General features: G+C 37.1%; 2 protein-coding genes across 2 annotated transcripts; one reads left to right on the forward strand and one right to left on the reverse strand.

The window, feature by feature from the left end:
- The first annotated feature begins 4412 nt into the window (after positions 1 to 4412).
- On the forward strand, positions 4413 to 12694 carry LOC7474180 (protein NETWORKED 1A). Its single transcript, XM_024611179.2, has 5 exons — positions 4413 to 4775; positions 5440 to 5529; positions 5620 to 5908; positions 6630 to 10741; positions 11201 to 12694. The coding sequence occupies exons 3-5, from the start codon at positions 5806 to 5808 to the stop codon at positions 12425 to 12427; spliced, it is 5442 nt and encodes a 1813-aa protein (XP_024466947.2). The 5' UTR covers positions 4413 to 4775; positions 5440 to 5529; positions 5620 to 5805; the 3' UTR covers positions 12428 to 12694.
- Positions 12695 to 14038: 1344 nt separating this feature from the next.
- LOC7474181 (protein tesmin/TSO1-like CXC 2) lies at positions 14039 to 19315 on the reverse strand. Its single transcript, XM_002315720.4, has 10 exons — positions 18991 to 19315; positions 18209 to 18369; positions 17450 to 18116; positions 16216 to 16652; positions 16031 to 16099; positions 15315 to 15495; positions 15138 to 15233; positions 14991 to 15057; positions 14668 to 14839; positions 14039 to 14586 (listed from the first exon to the last, which is right to left on the reverse strand). Exons 1-10 carry the CDS (start codon positions 19045 to 19047, stop codon positions 14247 to 14249), a joined length of 2247 nt encoding a protein of 748 aa, XP_002315756.2. The 5' UTR covers positions 19048 to 19315; the 3' UTR covers positions 14039 to 14246.
- Between the last annotated feature and the right edge of the window lie 461 nt (positions 19316 to 19776).

Here is a 19776-nt window from a genome sequence, read left to right on the forward strand (position 1 = left end):
TCAGGATTACTTTAACTAAAAATAAAGATTAGCATGAGTACAACACTAAATGACAACAAATAAGATGCTGTTTGGGAACATAGTTCAAATGGTATTTTACAGAATTATTATTATTATTATTCTTATTATTATTATTATTTTAATATGTTAAAGTTAAGAATAATTTTTTTTTAATTTTTTTTAATATATTTTCAAACAAAAAACCATTTTAAAAAATAATTTATGCACATTCTATTACACTAACTACTAACGCCGCTTAACACAGTTTCATGGATCTAAGTGATGCAATTTTTAATTATCTCCAAAAAAAAATAAAATGAAGAAGAAGAAGAAGGTGGCAATCATACGCCTTTTGATTCCCTTCGTCGTCTGCAATCATTTTTTTTTCGATAATAAACTGCCATGCATCAACAAAAATTCTAAAAAAAAGGACAAACAAAAGCGTATACATTCTTGTAAAATAAAAATAAAAAATGAAGCAGACTCTTCATGAAATTCTGCAGTCCCAATATTAATTACTGTCAAAACTTCACCTAAATTAATACTCGTACCGCCATGCTTTCTCACCCAGGTGAGGAATGGAAAGAAGTCAGAATGGTGGCTCGTTCCATGACAACCCCCACAAATTAACACGCACACATCCTATCTCATTGAATAACATGCGTTCCAAGAAAAAATGAACATCATTTTGATGATTATCTGAAATCCACCATGGAATTTTAGTTTTTGAATGTCTGGATAATGAATGATTATCTGTTCACGCATATTAATCTTCTATTTCTCACAACTGCTGGTGTACATGTTTGATGCCGAGAATAGGTAGTAAAAAAATGAAGATTTGAATCCCTACATGAGTTGTACAAAGAATATTTATAATATTTATACCTTGAATTTTCTTTATTTTATTTGAGGGATCATAAGTTTTTTTTTCTTTTCATTCAAGTGGGGAATAAGACCATTACATCAACATTAAAATTGATGTATGTGTCTCCTTAAACGACATTAATGTTGATATGTGTATCATGTGTCTGTAGAAGACGATCATACATCATTCTATACATAATATTAATATTGATGAGATCAACCCTTATAATTAATATTAATATTGATTGGCGTACGAAGGACTCTTATATGACCTTTTGTCTATCTAGAATATAGAGAAATGATGATTATAGATTTTTATGTTGGTTGCTTGGATTCGAAGAAACCCTAGGTCCAAGGATCTTTGAGCTTAACATCTTACCGGACTCGCAATCACTTGAGCCTAACTTAGCTCAACTCGAATGAGTTGGATCTGATATCTTGCTAAACCCGTAAATGCTTGAGTCTGCGCGTAGCTGAGCCCGAGAGAATTAGATGATCTGACATCTCTCTAGACCCTTTTCTCATGGGTCTTGATTTTTGTCAGGTTTTAATAGTAGATATTTTTTTTCCTCAGTTTCTTCTAACATGGGCATTGGGAATGAATGAATTTCAGAATGAAATACATTGATACATCACATTTGAACATATAAACGAAATTAAAGAGAAAAACAAGAGAATTAATTCAGCTATTTTACAATGGTCTTAAATTAGCTAAAATCCCCACTTTGAAAATTGGATTTTTATTTTTCTTTTGAATGGAAGTATCGTGTATCTTCTAGTTTTACTCTTGATGCAGCCACCTCCTCCGCTAGATTGAGGATTTTGAAAGAAACAAGGTGTATTTGAAGCTCAATAATGAATATTTCTAGTGTTTTTTATGTGATTGATTGGGTTGATATCAAGTGATGACAGAGATTGTACAGATTAAACAGCCCATCTCTCAATCTAACAACACACATCACATTAGAACAGATAAACAGGACACCCTCCTCCACTTCCAGGACGTGGCCAATCCAAAATCAAAATCATGTTTTTCTATCTTAATGATGATATTTTCTTTTAACGACAGCTCAACTCCTCGATAGAATGAAAGATAAACAATCCCACCTTCATAATTCGTTTATCTGGGCTGCTTACATGCCACCCTCCTCTAATTCCCTTTTTTTTTTTTTAATTTATTAAATTTATTTAATTATCATGGGCCATGTGAAACTACTAACAGAAGCAATCATGTCACCGTTAGTTTATTGTTGAAAGTTATTAATATAAAAGATGAGAACGGGCATGAAATCAAAATCATAATGGAGCAACCTTCAACAGCATTTTATAATGTCATGTCCGGTACTGATTGAGATTCAATTAATATGTTAGTCCTAGTCCCCACTGTCACGGGTCATACCAATTTTTTTTAAATGTAGAAATGAATGCCAAGGCCACTGGAGTTGTGTGATTAATTTTGAAATTTGTAGATTTGACTCTTTATTTAGTTTAAATTTTAAATTAAATTGTGTGAAAGATGTTTTAATATAAATAGATCAACTTCACGAGTTCTAATATAACCGAGACAACTCGCAAACCAGATCATGGATTCCACGAAGTTTAATAACTTGATTTTTCTTCATAATCATTTTGTATTTAAATATATGTTGAAAAAATAAATTATCACAAAATCAAGCATCAACCCAATGGAGGGATGTTTGCTTGAAATCACAATAATCTTGTAGAAAGTAAAAGAAAATGAAATAAATTATAAAGTTTAATTTTCAATCAACTCAATATTGAATGATGAAATAAAACAAATCAATTAAAAAAAATTAAATCGAAGTAGTTTTAAAAATTGAGGGTCTAAAATGAAAGAAGAAGATGAAAGTGTCTTGCGTGTGCAAACACGAACTAGGGCACAAGGAAAGCTTGTAACATTTGAACGGCACATGGTCATTCCTCCATACTCCAATCAATGTTTTTTTTTATTTCATTGAAATCATCGCAACATTTTTTTTCTTGTAAAGTGGTGCGTGGTGTAGAATGAGGTCCGGTGGCTCTGACACCCTCCTTATTTTTTTCTTTTTCTTTAGCTTTTTTTTTCTCTCTCTCTTTTAGCTTCGGTTTCCATGTTTCGCTTATGCTATTCTCCCCCTAGACTTTAATGTTTTTCCATTCTTCAATTTTAGTTCCTTTACTCGCAATCTTTAGAAAAATGAAGAGTTTGGACAATATCTTGAAAAATCTACCATCAATCTGATATCAGGATAATTATTTGATACAACAATGAGCACATAAAAAACAAATAAAAAAAATTGTCAACAAAAAATCCTAATCAACACAACATCGAAGAGAGAAAATAAAATAAAAAAATTAATAACTAAAGAAAACAAAAAAAAATGAAGGACTAGACTTGAAAGCATTTTTTTCATAAAAAAACAAAACTATGTTTTTTAAAAAAACTCAATAACCAAAGCAAGAAAGAAAAGACTAAAACGCAAAAAAGAAAGAAAGAAACTAGAGTGGATTACTTTAATCTTAATAATTAGTTGAATCTCTAATCTTTTGTGCCAATAAGTCAATGGCCATCAAGTTTGCTCGAGGAGCACGTGTTCTTTCACACTAGAGACTTCTCAAGGCTCGATCCACATGAAAAATTTACCATGGCCGCATTTCATCACACTATTGTGTGCAATTGCAAATGTTGGAAAAATGATAGTAAATCTATAATTTAAATACCAACGTTTTACCAGAAGACAGGGCATGATTTCTTAATTATTACAGAATTTCTAAACCAAGTGATAATTTTTCTTTTCAAGTTCCAAAACTGTTCAAACTAGAAAGATGTTCCCTTCCTATATATTATTTACATTCCTGGCATGCATAAATCAGACCAGCATGTTCTTACGAAGACCTCAAGTTGCTGGTCTCTTGAGATCCTGCCTGATATTTGCAGATCTGTTCTTGCTCAGCTCCTTTCAGCTCAACATCTTCTCTTACGTTTTTCACTTCTGTGTATACTATTTGCCTGATATATCACCTTGAAATATTTACTTCAAATTAGTCTCTTAAACAATCTAAAATAATGAACCATTTGACACCAACAATTAAATAGTTAAATGATAGTATATATTATTAGAAAAAAAAACTCGGAATGGATGTTTCATACGAGTAGCATCACACTCCTCACAGAAATTCAAATTGAAACCTGAGACCTTCCATCGTTAAGAGATTAATGAAACCGAGTGACTGGTTAATAAAGGTTTCTTTAATGTCGAAAAGCAAAAAAAAAATTCTAACATTAATGTACAGTGCTGTACGAGAACAAGGCAAGAAAGTAGACAGATTCAGGAACCCAAGAAAGAACATCATTGAGATCTTAAGCAATGGCAGATTAGTTATTATAATAATTTTCTTTTCTTTTCCATGGTAATTTTGCCATCTCAATTTCTCTGAAAAAGGTAACGACAAAAGACCGCAAAGAAACTGCGGAATGTGACCGTTCATCTGTATCCTCAATTAAATCAAATCTTAACCACAAATTAACAAAGATAATCCCACTCTTAATTCTCGTATTCCTCGTTCCCTAAACTACACTTATTTACGTATGAGGATGACATAAATCTTCTCTACTGCAAGTGGAAATATCCACCAAAAAAAGACTTTTAAGTTTTTTACTTCACCTCACCTGCTGCTTCATTCTCTGCTAACTTTCTCTTTTAACAATTATTGACAGTGTGAGGATACCAAATCTAAAAGAACATAATGCACAAGTCTCATTCCAGAGAGAGAGAGGGGGGGAGTGTGTGCTTGTGAGATTGATAGAGAAAATGGGGTGACTAGGAAGACATGTAGCTGGGGGTTTAGTATCACAGCCGCTGCCGTCTGCCGATCACAACCCCATTATTCTACCGGGTTTCATTCTTTTGGTATGTTCTTGATCTGTGATGTTCATAAAGGATTATTTTTTTTGCAGTCTTCGTAGGTGCCCATTTGCTTCAAGTTTGTGTCTTTTGTGTTCTTTTGGACGGTAGTTGGTAAGTTTGTTCCTTGCTCATCAAATCCCAGAACTAGAATTCTTCGCCCCTCCTCCCGTCATCAGATTTTATTACTGAACACAAAGGATCTTTTTTGTGTTTTTGTAACTGTAGTCTTGCTTTCTTTTGGTAAGCTCTAACTTCCAAGTCTCGTAGATATCTCTTGAGTTCAAGTTGATATCAGTCTACTTCAAGATTGTGCTTTTCTTTTCCTTTAAATGGTAGATTGAGTTTCATGAACTCTTTCTGGGTTTTGGATCGCTGGGTTGGCTGTTCAGTTGTGTGTTTCTTCTGTACGATTATTTGCATCGAGACTATTGCTGGGCCAGTATTGGTCAATCATGTGCAACGCTGCATACTACTATCACTTGCATCCTGGAATTTGGGAAATCAAACAATGCAAGCTTGATAATTTTAGTATCTGACTCCTTGCATTCTCCTGTTTTATTTTCTTTTCATTTCTTCGAACTGCTTGGCTCTATCTTGCGTGGTTGTCTTTGCAATGTATGAGTTTGGAAGATCTGATTTTCCTTTTATTTCATTTATGGATTTGAAGGTTATTGAAGCGTGGAGTTCCATTCGCAACATAAACCGTGATAAGAAAGTTCCATTTGCAACACAAACAGTAGACTGTTTCATTGAGCAGGTAGTCTGCATATCAACTGTTTATATATTTTTAGAACACGTAAAGAAAATATTAAATTCTGTTGTTACTCAATGATCTTGGTCTGTGTAGGTTTATAAGAAAGGACATATGAAGTGAAGATCCTGAAGGGACCTTTAGTTATTGAGTGGCTGGAAGCCTGGAATAACTTAAATTGTTATTCTGGCCTGGATCCACTACTTGGGTTTCTATTGCTGGTACAAAGACCAGGCTTTTGTAAAGTCCAAGCCAGTTGCTTTATTGTTCTTGGCTGGAGTCATGGCAACACTATTACATTCTGAGTCCAGACGATTATATTCTTGGTGGTGGGACAGCCACATTAGTCCAAAGAATTCAAAATGGCTTCAAGAAAATCTCACAGGTCTCCATTCTCTTCTTGTATCATTGTCATATAACTTGAACACTGTTTGCTTAATACATATGCTCGGTGTGGAAGAAGTAATACTTGAATGTTCTTTTGACTGCTTTCTATTATAGATATTAAAGTCAACAAAACTTTGCTGATTCAAGAAAAAAATCCAATTATCATAAATCTCATACATGGGCAGTTTCTTCCTTATTAGTTAAAGCCTCATCATCAACTGAAGGCAAGTCTGGTTTGAATCGTAACAAATGCATGAGTATTCTTTCTATTGCGATGCACATAAGAGCCTGTTCTCAATTACAGCTAGCTGGTGTGCGCCTGCATATGTTTGCTTGTGTTCATCACTATCCTCCAACCAATTAAACCTTGAAGTCGACTGTCCACCATCCTTCACATATCTATTAGTTATCCCACGTTAATTTCTCTGAATGCAAAAGATGCCCCGGATTTAGTTTCCATAAAATAATTACCCATCCACATCATTCAGGGCATGTTTAAAAAATGTGGTTATGGAAGTGGATAATCAAATAGCACATCATGCTTTGTTCTGCATCAAGAACATTTTAAATGCACAGGCTCATATTCTAATTGCCATAAGTTCTAAAAGGTCACAGGGCGTTTAAATACTGTTCATCAATAACAACCAAGCTGCTGTTTGCATATATCAATGACTGATTTATGGGCCACATTCTCAATGAGCATGGATTTGTTTCAACAGATATGGATGCCAAAGTCAAAGCAATGATCAAGCTCATTGAAGAAGATGCCGATTCTTTTGCAAGGAGGGCAGAAATGTACTATAAGAAGCGTCCTGAACTGATGAAATTGGTGGAGGAATTCTACAGAGCTTACCGTGCATTAGCCGAGAGATATGATCATGCAACTGTGGAGCTCCGCCAGGCTCATCGAACCATGGCAGAAGCATTTCCCAACCAAGTATCTTATGCACCGGGTGATGAGTCACCCTCAGGCTCTTTTGGCCCTGATGGTGAGCCGCACACCCCAGAAATGCCACATCCTATCTGTGCATTTCTTGACCCAGATGGTTTGCATAGGGATTCATTTGGACTCTCTATGGAAAGGAATGGGGGGTATCCTGAAGAATCAGACTCTGGAATAAACAAAAAAGGTTTAAAGCAGCTCGATGAGTTGTTTATGTCACGAGAAGCGGCTTCTCAAGTTTCAAAAGTCGCAGATGGAAAAATGAAAAAAGGCCTGAAGGTTCATGAAGCAGCAGAAACTGAAGTTCAAATCTTAAAGAAAGCTCTTTCAGAGATTCAAACTGAGAAGGAAGCTGCTCTTCTTCAATACCAGCAGAGCTTGCAGAAGCTATCCAGCTTGGAGAGAGAACTCAAGGATGTCGGAGGTCTTGATGAAAGAGCAAGCAGAGCAGAAATTGAAATTAAGATCCTGAAGGAAACTCTTGCTAAATTAGAAGCCGAAAGGGATGCTGGTCTTCTTCAGTACAATAAATGCTTGGAAAGGATATCTGCTTTAGAGAATGTGATCTCTCAAACGGAAGAGGATTCCAAAGGACTCAATGAACGAGCTATTAAAGCTGAAATAGAAGCTCAACATCTCAAGCAAGAACTTTCCGCATTAGAGGCTGAAAAGGAAGCTGGTCTTCTTCAGTACAACCAATGTCTTCAACTGTTATCCAGTTTGCGGAAGAAAATCTTTATTGCTGAGGAAAATTCTAGAATGCTTAATGAGCTAACCGAAAGAGCAGAAACTGAAGCTAAAGCACTGGAGAAGGCCCTCGCTAAATTGAAGGAAGAGAAAGAAGCTGCAGAACTTCAGTATGAGCTGTGCTTAGAGAAAATAGCTATGATGGAGAGTGAAATTTTTCATGCTCAAGAGGATGTCAATCGATTAAACAGCGAAATTCTGACGGGGGCAGCAAAATTGAAAACTGTAGAAGAACAATGTTTCCTGTTAGAGAGATCAAATCATTCTCTGCAGTCAGAGGCAGAGAATTTGGCACAGAAGATAGCAACAAAGGATCAAGAACTTTTAGAGAAGGAAAATGAGTTGGAGAAACTTCAGGCTTCACTGCAAGACGAACAGTCACGTTTTATTCAAGTTGAAGCTACTCTGCAGACCTTGCAGAAATTGCACTCTCAATCTCAAGAGGAGCAGAAAGCTTTGGCATTTGAGCTTCAAAATCGTCTCCAAATCTTGAAGGATTTGGAGATATCCAACCATGATCTGCAGGAGAACCTCCAGCAGGTTAAGGAAGAGAACCAGAGCCTCAATGAACTGAACAGCAATTCCGTTATTTCAATAACAAATTTGAAAAATGAAATTTTTAGCTTGAAGGAAATGAAAGAGAAACTTGAAGAGGATGTTTCCCTACAAGTGGCTCAGAGCAATTCCCTACAGCAAGAGATTTACCGTTTGAAGCAGGAAATTGAGTGTTCGAACACAAGATATTGGGCCTTAATGGAGCAAGTGGACTTGTTAGGTTTAAGTCCAGAGTGCCTTGGTTCATCTGTGAAGAACTTGCAAGATGAAAACTCGAAGCTAAAAGAGGTCTGCAGAAAGGACTCAGAAGAAAAGGAAGTTCTCCATGAAAAGTTGAGGGCAATGGATAAACTTATGGAGAAGAATGTGGCATTGGAAAGTTCCCTCTCAGATTTAAATCGCATGCTGGAAGGGTCAAGAGAGAAGGTTAAAGAGTTGCAGGAGTCCTCCCAGTTTCTTCAGGGAGAAAAATCCAGTCTTGTTGCTGAAAAATCCATCCTGCTTTCTCAGTTACAGATTATGACTGAGAATGTGCAGAAGCTCTTGGAGAAAAATGACTTGCTGGAGAATTCTCTCTCTGGTGCAAATATTGAGCTCGAAGGTCTGAGGACAAGGTCAAGAAGCTTTGAAGAACTCTGCCAGACGCTAAAAAATGAGAAATCCAATCTTCAAGATGAAAGAAGCTCCCTGGTCTTGCAGCTGAAAAATGTTGAAGAGAGACTGGGAAACTTAGAAAGGAGGTTTACAAGATTAGAAGAAAAATACACTGGTCTGGAGAAGGAGAAAGATTCCACACTTTGTCAAGTAAAGGACCTGTGGGGTTTTCTTGGTGTAGAAAAACAAGAGCGTTCATGCTATATACAGTCAAGTGAATCTCGACTGGAAGATCTGGAAAACCAGGTCCATCAACTAAAAGAAAAAAGTAGGTTGAGTAAGAAAGATTTCGAAGAAGAACTAGATAAAGCTGTAAATGCTCAGGTTGAGATCTTCATCTTGCAAAAGTTTATTAAAGATTTAGAGGAGAAGAATTTATCTTTATTGATTGAGTGTCAGAAACATGTAGAAGCATCCAAATTCTCAAATAAACTTATATCAGAGTTAGAGACCGAGAATCTTGAGCAGCAGGTTGAAGTAGAATTCTTGTTAGATGAAATTGAGAAGCTTAGAATGGGCGTTCGTCAGGTTTTGAGAGCTCTTCAATTTGATCCGGTTAATGAGCACGAAGATGGGAGTCTTGCACATATTTTGGACAATATCGAGGACCTAAAAAGTTTGGTCCTTGTAAAGGAGGATGAGAATCAGCAATTGGTGGTTGAGAATTCGGTGATGTTAACTTTACTCAAACAACTGGGATTAGATTGTGTTGAGCTCGAGTCAGAGGAAAGCATGCTTGAGCACGAGTTAAAGATAATGGCAGAGCAACATACTATGCTGGAAACAAGTAACCACGAACTGCTAGAGATCAACAGGCAATTGAGATTGGAAATGAACAAGGGAGAGCAGCAGGAGGAAGAATTGAAAGCTCAACTTGAAACCCAGCTTGTGAATCTGACAAGTTTGCAGGGTTCTTACCAGCAATTGAAAGAAGAAAATTTGAAGGCTCTTGGAGAAAACAGATCTTTGCTTCAAAAAGTTTTGGACCTCAAAGAGGAAACGCATGTACTTGAAGAGGAAAACAGTAGCATTCTCCAGGAAGCTGTAGCTGTCAGTAACATCTCATCGGTGTTTGAGAGCTTTGCAACACAGAAAATCAAGGAACTTGAAGCCCTTTCTGAAGATATCAGCTCTCTAAATGTGATTAACAGAGATCTCAAGCAGAAGGTTGAACTGTTGGGGTATAAACTGCAAACAAAAGAAGCTGAAGGTCTACATCTTAACAAAAGAATTGAAAATTTGCAGCAGGAGCTACAGGAAGAAAAGGATTTAACAGATCAATTAAACTGCCAAATTTTAATTGAAACAGATTTTCTTCAAGAGAAAGAAAAAGAGCTTTTCCTTGCGGAACAGAATATCAAGGCTACAAACAACTTAAATGCAGAATTTTGCACCACTATCGAGGAGCTGAAGAGGCAATGTGAAGAATCGAAAATTGCAAGAGATATCATAGAGAAGCGGGTTCTTGAACTGTCGCAGGTATGCACTGATCAGAAAATAGAAATTGAATGCCTTCATGAAGCAAAAGATAATATGGAGTCAGAAATGGCTACGTTACACAAGGAAATCGAGGAAAGACGGACCAGGGAAGATAACTTGAGTTTGGAGCTGCAAGGGAGAAGCAATGAGTCTGAACTCTGGGAAGCTGAGGCTTCATCATTCTACTTTGATCTTCAAATATCTTCCATCCATGAAGTTCTACTCCAAAACAAGGTTCATGAGCTGACTGCAGTTTGTGGGATTCTTGAAGTAGAAAATGCCACAAAAGATATCGAGATTGAAAAAATGAAAGAAAGGTTTGGCATCCTGGAAAGTGAAATTCAAAGAATGAAGGCTCATTTGTCTGCATATGTTCCAGTCATAAATTCGCTGAGAGAGAATTTAGAATACCTTGAGCACAATGCGCTTCTACGGACAAGTCGAGGACAAACGGTACTGTTCTTTCTTAAATATCAACTACTAGAGCAATTCAGCATATCAACTCCAAGCTAGATATGTAGATATTTTATTTCCCTTTTCAAGTGGCTTAACAAGAAGAAGATGAATTTCGACACCTCAATAAGCCCTTTTTAAGTCCAACCAGGGCAGATATATCTTCTTCTTCTAAAAACTCTTATCATCTGACTTGAAAGATACAAGGTTTAATTTAGATTAGAAAATATTTTTCACATCTTCTCAGCACAAATTTCAAATATCGAATTTTAAATTATGGGCTTATTCTCTTTGTTCATAGCAAATTAAATATAGTGATGTGTCTGTGTGTGAGCATGTGTTGTGTAGAATTCAAGCATGCTGAGCCAATCATTTAAGCTGTTTCCTAGTCTTGTTCTATTCAACTGTTTTATGTAGATGGTGTGCATTCTGATGATTGACTTCTTCGTATGTATACAGGGAGTAGAAACGACTAGTCAACTTCATGAAAAGAGCCCTGAAGAACTCATAAATGATGAAAGCACTGCAGAAACAGATGGAATTTCAGATTTGCTGAAGATGAAGTCTAGAATTAAAGTAGTTGGGGAGGCTATGATTAAAGAAATGGATAGGCTTGCAGCTGAAAAGGCAGTGGTGAAGGAAATGGATAAGCTTAAAATGCCAGAAATGGGAAACACTGAGAAACCCTTAATAAAAGGCGCTGAACGGTTACAGTTGAGATGTTGGTCAGCTGCAGAAAAGGATGTCAGGAAGGAAAAAGTGGAGCTTGCAAATGAGCCCGCTGATGCATCTAAGCCACAGAACAAAAAGCCTGAAGTTTCTGAAGTGAGGAATGGGATTTTGATGAAAGATATTCCTCTTGATCAGGTCTCAGAATGTTCATTGTATAGAAGCAAGAGAGAGCATCCTAGGAAAGATGATCAGACGCTTGAATTATGGGAATCTGCTGAGAGAGACTGCCTTGATCCGATGGCTGACAAACAAAACCAGGAAGCTGCCTCACTGGAGAATGCCACTGCACGTCGTCAATTCAAAAATGCCAAACGAAAGAGTCAGGATCGCTCTTTGGAATTGCAGATTGAGAAGGAGGTGGGCGTTGACAAACTAGAGGTATCAACTAGCATCACTACAGAATCTAATCAAGAAGGAAACGGAGGAAAGATCTTGGAGAGACTTGCTTCCGATTCTCAGAAATTAATTTCTCTTCAAACAACAGTGCAAAATTTGAAAAAGAAAATGGAGTTGATGAAGAGAAGCAAGAGAGCCAATGATCTTGAATTTGAAAGAGTGAAAAGACAGCTACAAGAAGTTGAGGAGGCTGTTCATCAGTTGGTTGATGCTGATGACCAGCTAACAAAGGATGCTGAAGAGAGCCCCTCGTATTTGGAGGGAAACACTTCAGTAGAAGTGGAAGAGCATGACTCCATGCGCAGAAAAAGAGTGGCAGAACAAGCACGGAAAAGGTCTGAAAAGATTGGAAGGTTGCAGTTTGAGGTGCAGAGCATCCAGAGCATTCTGCTAAAACTGGAGGATGGAAAGAAAAGCAAAAGCAAGCGCAGATTCTCTGGAAGTAGAACAGGCATCCTCTTGAGGGACTTCATATACAGCAGTGGCAGGAGAAGCAGCAGAAGGCAGAGGAAGGGTTGCTTTTGTGGGTGTGCAAGACCTTCAACTGAAGAAGACTGAGGTAACACGACTTTAAGGAAAGCCTGTTGTTAATTGTTATTGCTAGCTACAGCTCTCTAAGTATTCCAAACTACATGTATCTTAAGCGATTAAGTTAGAATGAAGCTATTCATGTTAGCTTAGTAGAAACCTGAGAATAGGCTGATCTAGCAAAGTAATAAGCTGTTTCTCCAGCATTCTTACCATTGTAATCTCAACTGAACTATGCCACTGCAATCTAAGCTTCTTATATATACATATATCCAGAATGTCTCGTTGGCAATATCATCCTAGCGAGTTGAAATTGAAAAGTTTTCAAAAGACATTTAAATTTGTTTTGACAGGAAAGCTCCTGTTTAGACTTCCACTCTTCAGTTATTCGCAAATGGTTATCATCAATGTTTAGAATTCTACAACTTAATCATCAGTACTGGATTGAATACTTCCCCAACATGGTCCAAGTCTTCATTTATCTTCATGGTCTTCTGCGTACCGAATGGATATCCTTGCTATCTTCTGCGTACCGACTGAGTTTGTTGGCAAGTTGACTCGATGCTGCTCACACAAAGATAAAAACAGGGAAGAATTACTTCCCTCGTGTAAACCATCTATGAGACGAGAAGAATTATCTACAACATTTGATTTCATGTACTCAACCTTTTGGTTTAATGGGATCGACCATGTTTATTAACACTTTGAACTCGAGGGCCAGGATTGCAGACTGGTCATCGTGCATCCGCTGAGTCCATAAGAGCCACGTCTAAACAATTAGCAAAGGCTTCAAAACCTGCGATGGATAGACTGTTGTTTGATGTGCTTTATATTCGAGCTTGTCTCTTTGAAATTGGACTAAGTTTTTCATGTGCTTCCTGTCTTCGACCTCTTTTCTTATCTGGGCTTTATGCTCCCTTTCAAGTGCTTCATTGTTAGACAAATCTAACAAAAGAAAAGGGATGCAATCTGAGTTTTTTTTTGTAAGGTCTTATCAAGGAAATATAAGGAAAAAAGGGGGTATATTTGAAAAATAATTTTCAATGTTGATTAGAATTCATGTAGCAAATGAGAGGGGATTTGTTTTTGTTAATTTTTTTATAAATTAAAATCCTTTTAGAATTCAAATAAATATCCTTAAAAAATCTAAATGAAGATATCGTAAGAATCGAATTTAATTTACAGGTTACAAATAACTTGTTAAGCTTTCAAGTCCTCGGAAGTTTTTTTACTAAAAAAAAGAGGCTCGAAGCAGGGATGCAATATTTGATTCATTGAAGGGTCATCTTTACCAAGAACTGCTTAACTTCTGAAAACTAAGAATGGTCTTCTTCCAGAAAGAAAATGACTTACTCTCTGTGCAGCATATCTCCTTTCTTACACATGTACATTCTCTTTTATCTTTGCCTGGAGAAATTTAACCCACGATGAAAGTTATCCATGAGCATAAACGGATCTATCAATTAGACTAGTTGATAACAGCCCAGAAAAAACACGAGGACCAGAACCACCGAGCTTAGATTGCTAATGCTGCAGAACTGGATTCTGTTTTCAGGTATGAATTTCGAATTTCGATCTACTAACCCATGAAGTCTTGGGAATAACGTTCAATTACTCGTAGTCTTTGATAACACAATGAAGTGTTGAAAATCAACCTTTATAACAGAAGATGAACAAAAATTGAAAAAGAAATACAACATTATACAACGGCAGTTGGATTTTATGACCACAAGATAGCATTTTGTTATACAAGCAGAGTGGAAAAACTAACATACGACAGAACTACCACCTAACATGCCTCTCAACGCTACAAAGGTTTAAAAAAATTTCATTCGAGCTAACATTCATTTCAATGCTGGGGAGTGAGAGAAGGAAATGAGGGTATGGATTGCAGTATCAACTTCCGACCACTTCGAGGACCGGGGGATGATCCAAAGTTATTTTGAGGAGGAGAGACTCTCTTGCTGTTGGGAGAAGAAGTCTTAATGCCAGAGCTTGGAGAGTGGTTTTCTTGAAGGATCTCAGGAATGTCATCATCCGGGACATTCTGGCATTGTTTCTCAAACTTTGATTGAGGTCGAAGAATATTTGGTTTTCCATTTCTTTGGCCAGTATATAATCCACAAGATGATCCAACGCCAAGAAAGGATCTTGGTGGTTTGCCCTTGGACGAAAACTGAACCAGTGGTCTGGCATCAAATTTCAAACATCATTAAAAATCTAATGAAAAAATTTAACTTTTAAGGCGGTAAATGGTTCAGAAAGTAAACCTGCAAAACCGTAATGGTGTTGTGGGAAGAGCAGAATTTGGATTCTGCTCATCATTATTCTGGATTTCAGTTTTCTGTAATATTTTATCAACCCCATTCTTCACACTTGCTTCTGTTTCATCTTCTGGTTCATCTTCCATTTCCATTGAAGCAGCTCCTGAATTCGGGAAGTCTGGCACAAAACATTTAGAATCAATATTAACATCAAAAACAACAATTAATTTATTTATTTGTTAAATCATTTAAAGCCACAACATGATTAGAGAAAGGTTTGTGTGTACTAAGTAGCAAATATGTATGAAAGCAAACGTTCGGGTACTCACCATCCTTTCTTCCAAATACATTCTTGCATCCTTCACATCTGCAGTTAATGGAACATCCAACACCACCCTTCGCAAGAGAACCATGATATGAGGAATCGATTTTTATTAAAAAATAAAAAAGCATACAGAATATGCCAAGAAAACTACCTGATAGCATTCACAGTATTTCTTTAAGCAAGTTGATTTCTTGCAGTTGCATCCTCTTTTATGCCGGGCAGAAGCAGGCGTTTTGATGGACTCATCCTAGTTTGAAGAAAAATTCAAGTTAAAAGAAAAGTTCGACTGTTGCCTGAGCAAAAGGTGAGATCAGATTTAAATTATAACCCTAATTTCAGGTGCAGATTCAGAGCTCCTAATCACTTTGGGAGCAAATGCAAGTGGGTTGCGAGACTCGATCTGCTTGCGAGTTGCAAGAACAGTATCTTCATGAATAGGCTTGTTGAAGCAATCTTGACATGCGCATGGCTCGATGCAGTAGACACCAGCAGCAAAACATTCACAGTAACTGCATGGAGTGCATATGACATGAATATATGATCATAATGACACCACGTAAAGGAAATGTATAGACATGAATATATGATCATAATGACACCACGTAAAGGAAATGTATAGACATGTCAAGAGCCAAAGAAATTGTGGAGAGGAAAGAAACGGGGCAGAAAAAACTGAAGTATCCACCTCAACATACTAAATTAGAGGATATCGTCAAATTTGAAACTATATGATCCAAGTCTGAAACTTATTCATGGTAAGGGCCCTTGGATCAGGAAGCTTCATTGATAAAGATTTTTTTTTGTTACCTAAAGACAGCTGCATTTACTTCCATGGATAAGAGAATTCAGATAAGATACAACAGCAGTCAAACTGTGACATCTTGCTCTACACAGGATAAAAAATGCTAATGTGTTTAGGCCTACGTCAAGAGACCTCCAAGTACTGAGATCTATTTTTGAATAGCACATATGATTATATTTATTTGGGTCACAAGCTGGAAACAAGATCCCTGATTGAATTAAACTTCACAGCTAAGAACTTACAGTTTCAAACACTTAGATTTTTTACAGTTGCAACGCTTGCAGGCCTCAGGTTCTCCTTCCAACCTACGCCTGGAAATACAATTTAAAAAGCATAGCATAAAAACGTGAGAAGTGCATAAACACAGAAAAAGTGTAAAACTTATGAGGTGATAACTCTACAAGAAATATATAGCCAAAGAACATGCCTCTTCTTTTTTGGGCTAGTCTGGCTGAAATCTTCCACAAGCGGGACAACATTTTCATTGGGGTCATTGTCTCTTTCAGAAGACACTAAGGTCAATGATTCATCAAGTTCTTGATCAGTTGTTCGGGAGTTAAAAGAGGCAGCAGAACCAGGCAAAGTAATGGAAGAAGAGAAAGTTTCAAGCTTGATTTTTTTGCTATCCTTGGAATTTATTGCCAGAGCATTTAAGTGCAAACCAATTCCAGGTAAAATGCATCTTGAAGAATCACCACCGGGCTTAACAGGTACCAATTGCGTATTTTTAGGGGTAGTTTTCTCATCCAACTGCACTAACACTGAACTAGAGCTTGAACCATCATCCATGTTCTTCCTACGGCTTCCAACCTTCTCAAAGTCAAGACAGCGCCTTCGCATGCCACGATGCAAATTAGAAACAGCCTACAGAAAAATAAAACAACTCAACTGTTTTCAGACCAGTCATAAAGTTCCTCAAAAATTAAGAATTTGAGAACAAGAAGAAAACAATTTTGCTCAAGTAAAAGACAAGCCTTCAAAATTACAAAGGGGTCAGGATCTCAAAGAAAAGAAAACTTTGAACAACGTGTTTCTGAAGTTGCAGAGCTATAGTGCCATCCAGGAATTGAACATGCAATGGAATTGATGATGCAACTTCAGGATATCATGCCACTTTAAGAATTACAGCTGAAATCTTGGTACAAGTTTATTCATCACAGATTGATTAATGGCGCAAATATTTGGTTTGCCAATTCTACATCTCTGCATAATTGTTATATTTTATATGATAAGCTGCTAGATGGAATTTATGATGAATGTAGTGGAGCATGTCATTACGAAATTGAAAATGGTTTGGGAGGACATTCTTTAGTACAAATTACAAGGTAGCAAATAGGAAAGGCTTTCTAGGTTCCCTGATAATGCTGTGGTTGAGAGAATAGCTAACTGACTCTGTGTACTTGGGTGCAGTATGACCCGATTGTTTTACACTTGCCTAGTTACCCTGAGAGTTGCAAAGCACAAATAGGTGCCAGTGCTCCCTTTTAGGATGTTTATAAATAATTCTTCCTGCAGGGTTTACAGTTACTCTAGTAAGTAGATGGGAGTTCATGCTAGCATAACAAAAATAACAACTAAGCATTCAACAAATAAACAGGATGCATTCCATCAATTAGATAGGTGCAAATTATACAGCAGAAACAGGAGTTGCATCTTTTTACCTTAGAAGCATTACTAATCATGTATTTGTTTGGATCCTCGTTAGCAGCAAGATTGTCCTGTGTCGGGTCCATTTGTGTCAGCTCAATGGTTTCTCCAGGTTGAGTGGAAGGGTCTCCCATCTCATTTTGTTCACCAGAACCAAAGGGATTGACTATTTGCGTTTTGTGCACCTCATTAAAAGAGGTGCAAAATCCTACAACAGGGTTTGGTGATTTCTGAAAAAGTTCCTTAAAACCGTCTGCATCAATGGGAGAATTAAAAATTAACAGATCAGCGGCATCTGATATCAAACTTTCCCAGTCACATTCTGTAGCCTCTTTTTTACTCTCAAGGAAACTTTTATGAGATGCCTCGTTTGCAAATGGAACAAGTGACAATGATGTGCCAGCCGATTCAGACACCATATCTGTCTGAGTACCACAACGACTGTCAGGGCTTCCACAACCATATTTTAACGTTTGTGGCAGTTCAGTTGCGAACTTCAAATGTTCACTAGGAGGTTCAACTGAAGACTCTCCAATGGACATCCCAGGATCAAAATTCTCCTGTAACTCAGCCGAGTTATCATACAGCTGAGCCGCATCTACAACTACCCCTTCATCTTTACAGACTTCGTTCCCATTTCCGGAGGAAAACTCAGGTTTTGAGAGATCAGAGTAGTTATGCCTGAAAACAGAAAGGTAGAAGTTGGACAAACATACATACGCTTTTCTTGGTGTCTAGATTGATGAGAATGGTCGAGAAAGCAATTCGATTACCTTTTAAGGAACCTAGTTTCCTTATGAGAGCTGACATGGGGCGAAGTGAAAACGGATGGAAGGGATGCAAAACTAAGCGAGTGGAACGTTTGAGCAATGTTTATGGACTTCACTGGCTTGATAGGAGAAAGACTATTGATATAGTTAAAAACAGGAGAATCCTGCAACCAGTAGCAAAAAATCATCTCAAATCATTGAGCAAAGAAGCAACCAGATAGAACAAATACAAAATCCCAACTTACTGATCTAAAATTCAGCGAGAATATCATTTCAAACAGAAGTGGAAAAAAAAACTTATTGATAAATAAAAATACGGTGTTCTTTTTACATTGACCATAAAAAGAAATAAAAAGAGAATGAATTTTGTAAGACTCAATATAAACACCACATAGATCCTAACAAATGAGGAGAAATTTTTTGTCTTTCACAAAAATGAGTGTAAACTAAGATCTCGAGCTTGAAATGCCACTTCGTTCTCTTTGTAGTTGAAGAGGCATGAAGACAATACAAAGAAAGAACCAGATTGCAAAGATTGAACTTGAATTAGAGATCTAAACCACATGAAACTCAAAATTCAGACGAAGAAAACTAACAGGACAGAGGATTGAATCGAACAAGACAGGAGTACCAGAACAACCCAGGTATGTCTTTTTTTGACAAATCCAGGTAAGTCAACTCACTAAGACACCAAATCAAAGGGCATGCATTGAATCAAATCACCCAAAAACCCCATTCACCAATGCAAAGGGTCAAAGAGGTCAGAAAAGGAAGGAGAGATGCACCTCGAATTTAGAAAGAGGAGTGGTGATCTGGGTCTTCTCTGGGGTATCCATTGCCATAGAAGAAGCTGCTCCACATAGCTAGAGAAAGAAAAGGAAAGAAAGCAATTCACACAAACAGCTACTGTTTTGTTTTTTGTTTGTTTTCTTTTTAGTTTTTGTGTAGGCAGAGAGAAAGAAAGAAAAGAGAAAAGGATTCAAGAGAAGAGGCGGGAGGGAGTGGATTATTCTCGTAGAGATAACTTTATTGACCCACTCACCTCACCTCACCTCACCTCTATACTCTCAAGTCTCAAGACTCTCAACTCTCGCAAATCGCAACCCACCAGACCACCATAGATAAAAGCCATGAGGCAGCCCCACAATGCCAACAACTGTCTACCTATGTGGTAATTTAGTACTCGCTGTGTGTCACTGTCTTGTCTCTGGCTCTGGTTCTGTTAAAAAAACCTACGGAGGAGCGACTCCCTCGCCTTTTACTTTTCAAAAAGTAACGTCTCTCTCTTTACTATTGTAAGATTTCTCTTTTTCCGTTTTTTTATTGGAAATTATTAAAGCTGTTTTACTTGCGGTCTGCTGCCATTGACTAACACTGTTCTTGCGATTCTTTTGAAATTAAAATATAATGATGAAATGGATTTTGTATTCTAGTTTAAAAGCTCTGAGAAATAAAAATAAAATAAAAAAACAGAAGAAAAAAAATAATTCGAGGTGATTTTTAAAAACAACAAAAAAGAAGAAGAAAATGATATTAATTTGCATTTATAACCGGTAGGTTATTTACAACTA

Source organism: Populus trichocarpa, chromosome 10 (genome assembly GCF_000002775.5).
Source record: "Populus trichocarpa isolate Nisqually-1 chromosome 10, P.trichocarpa_v4.1, whole genome shotgun sequence".
Taxonomy (NCBI): domain Eukaryota; kingdom Viridiplantae; phylum Streptophyta; class Magnoliopsida; order Malpighiales; family Salicaceae; genus Populus; species Populus trichocarpa.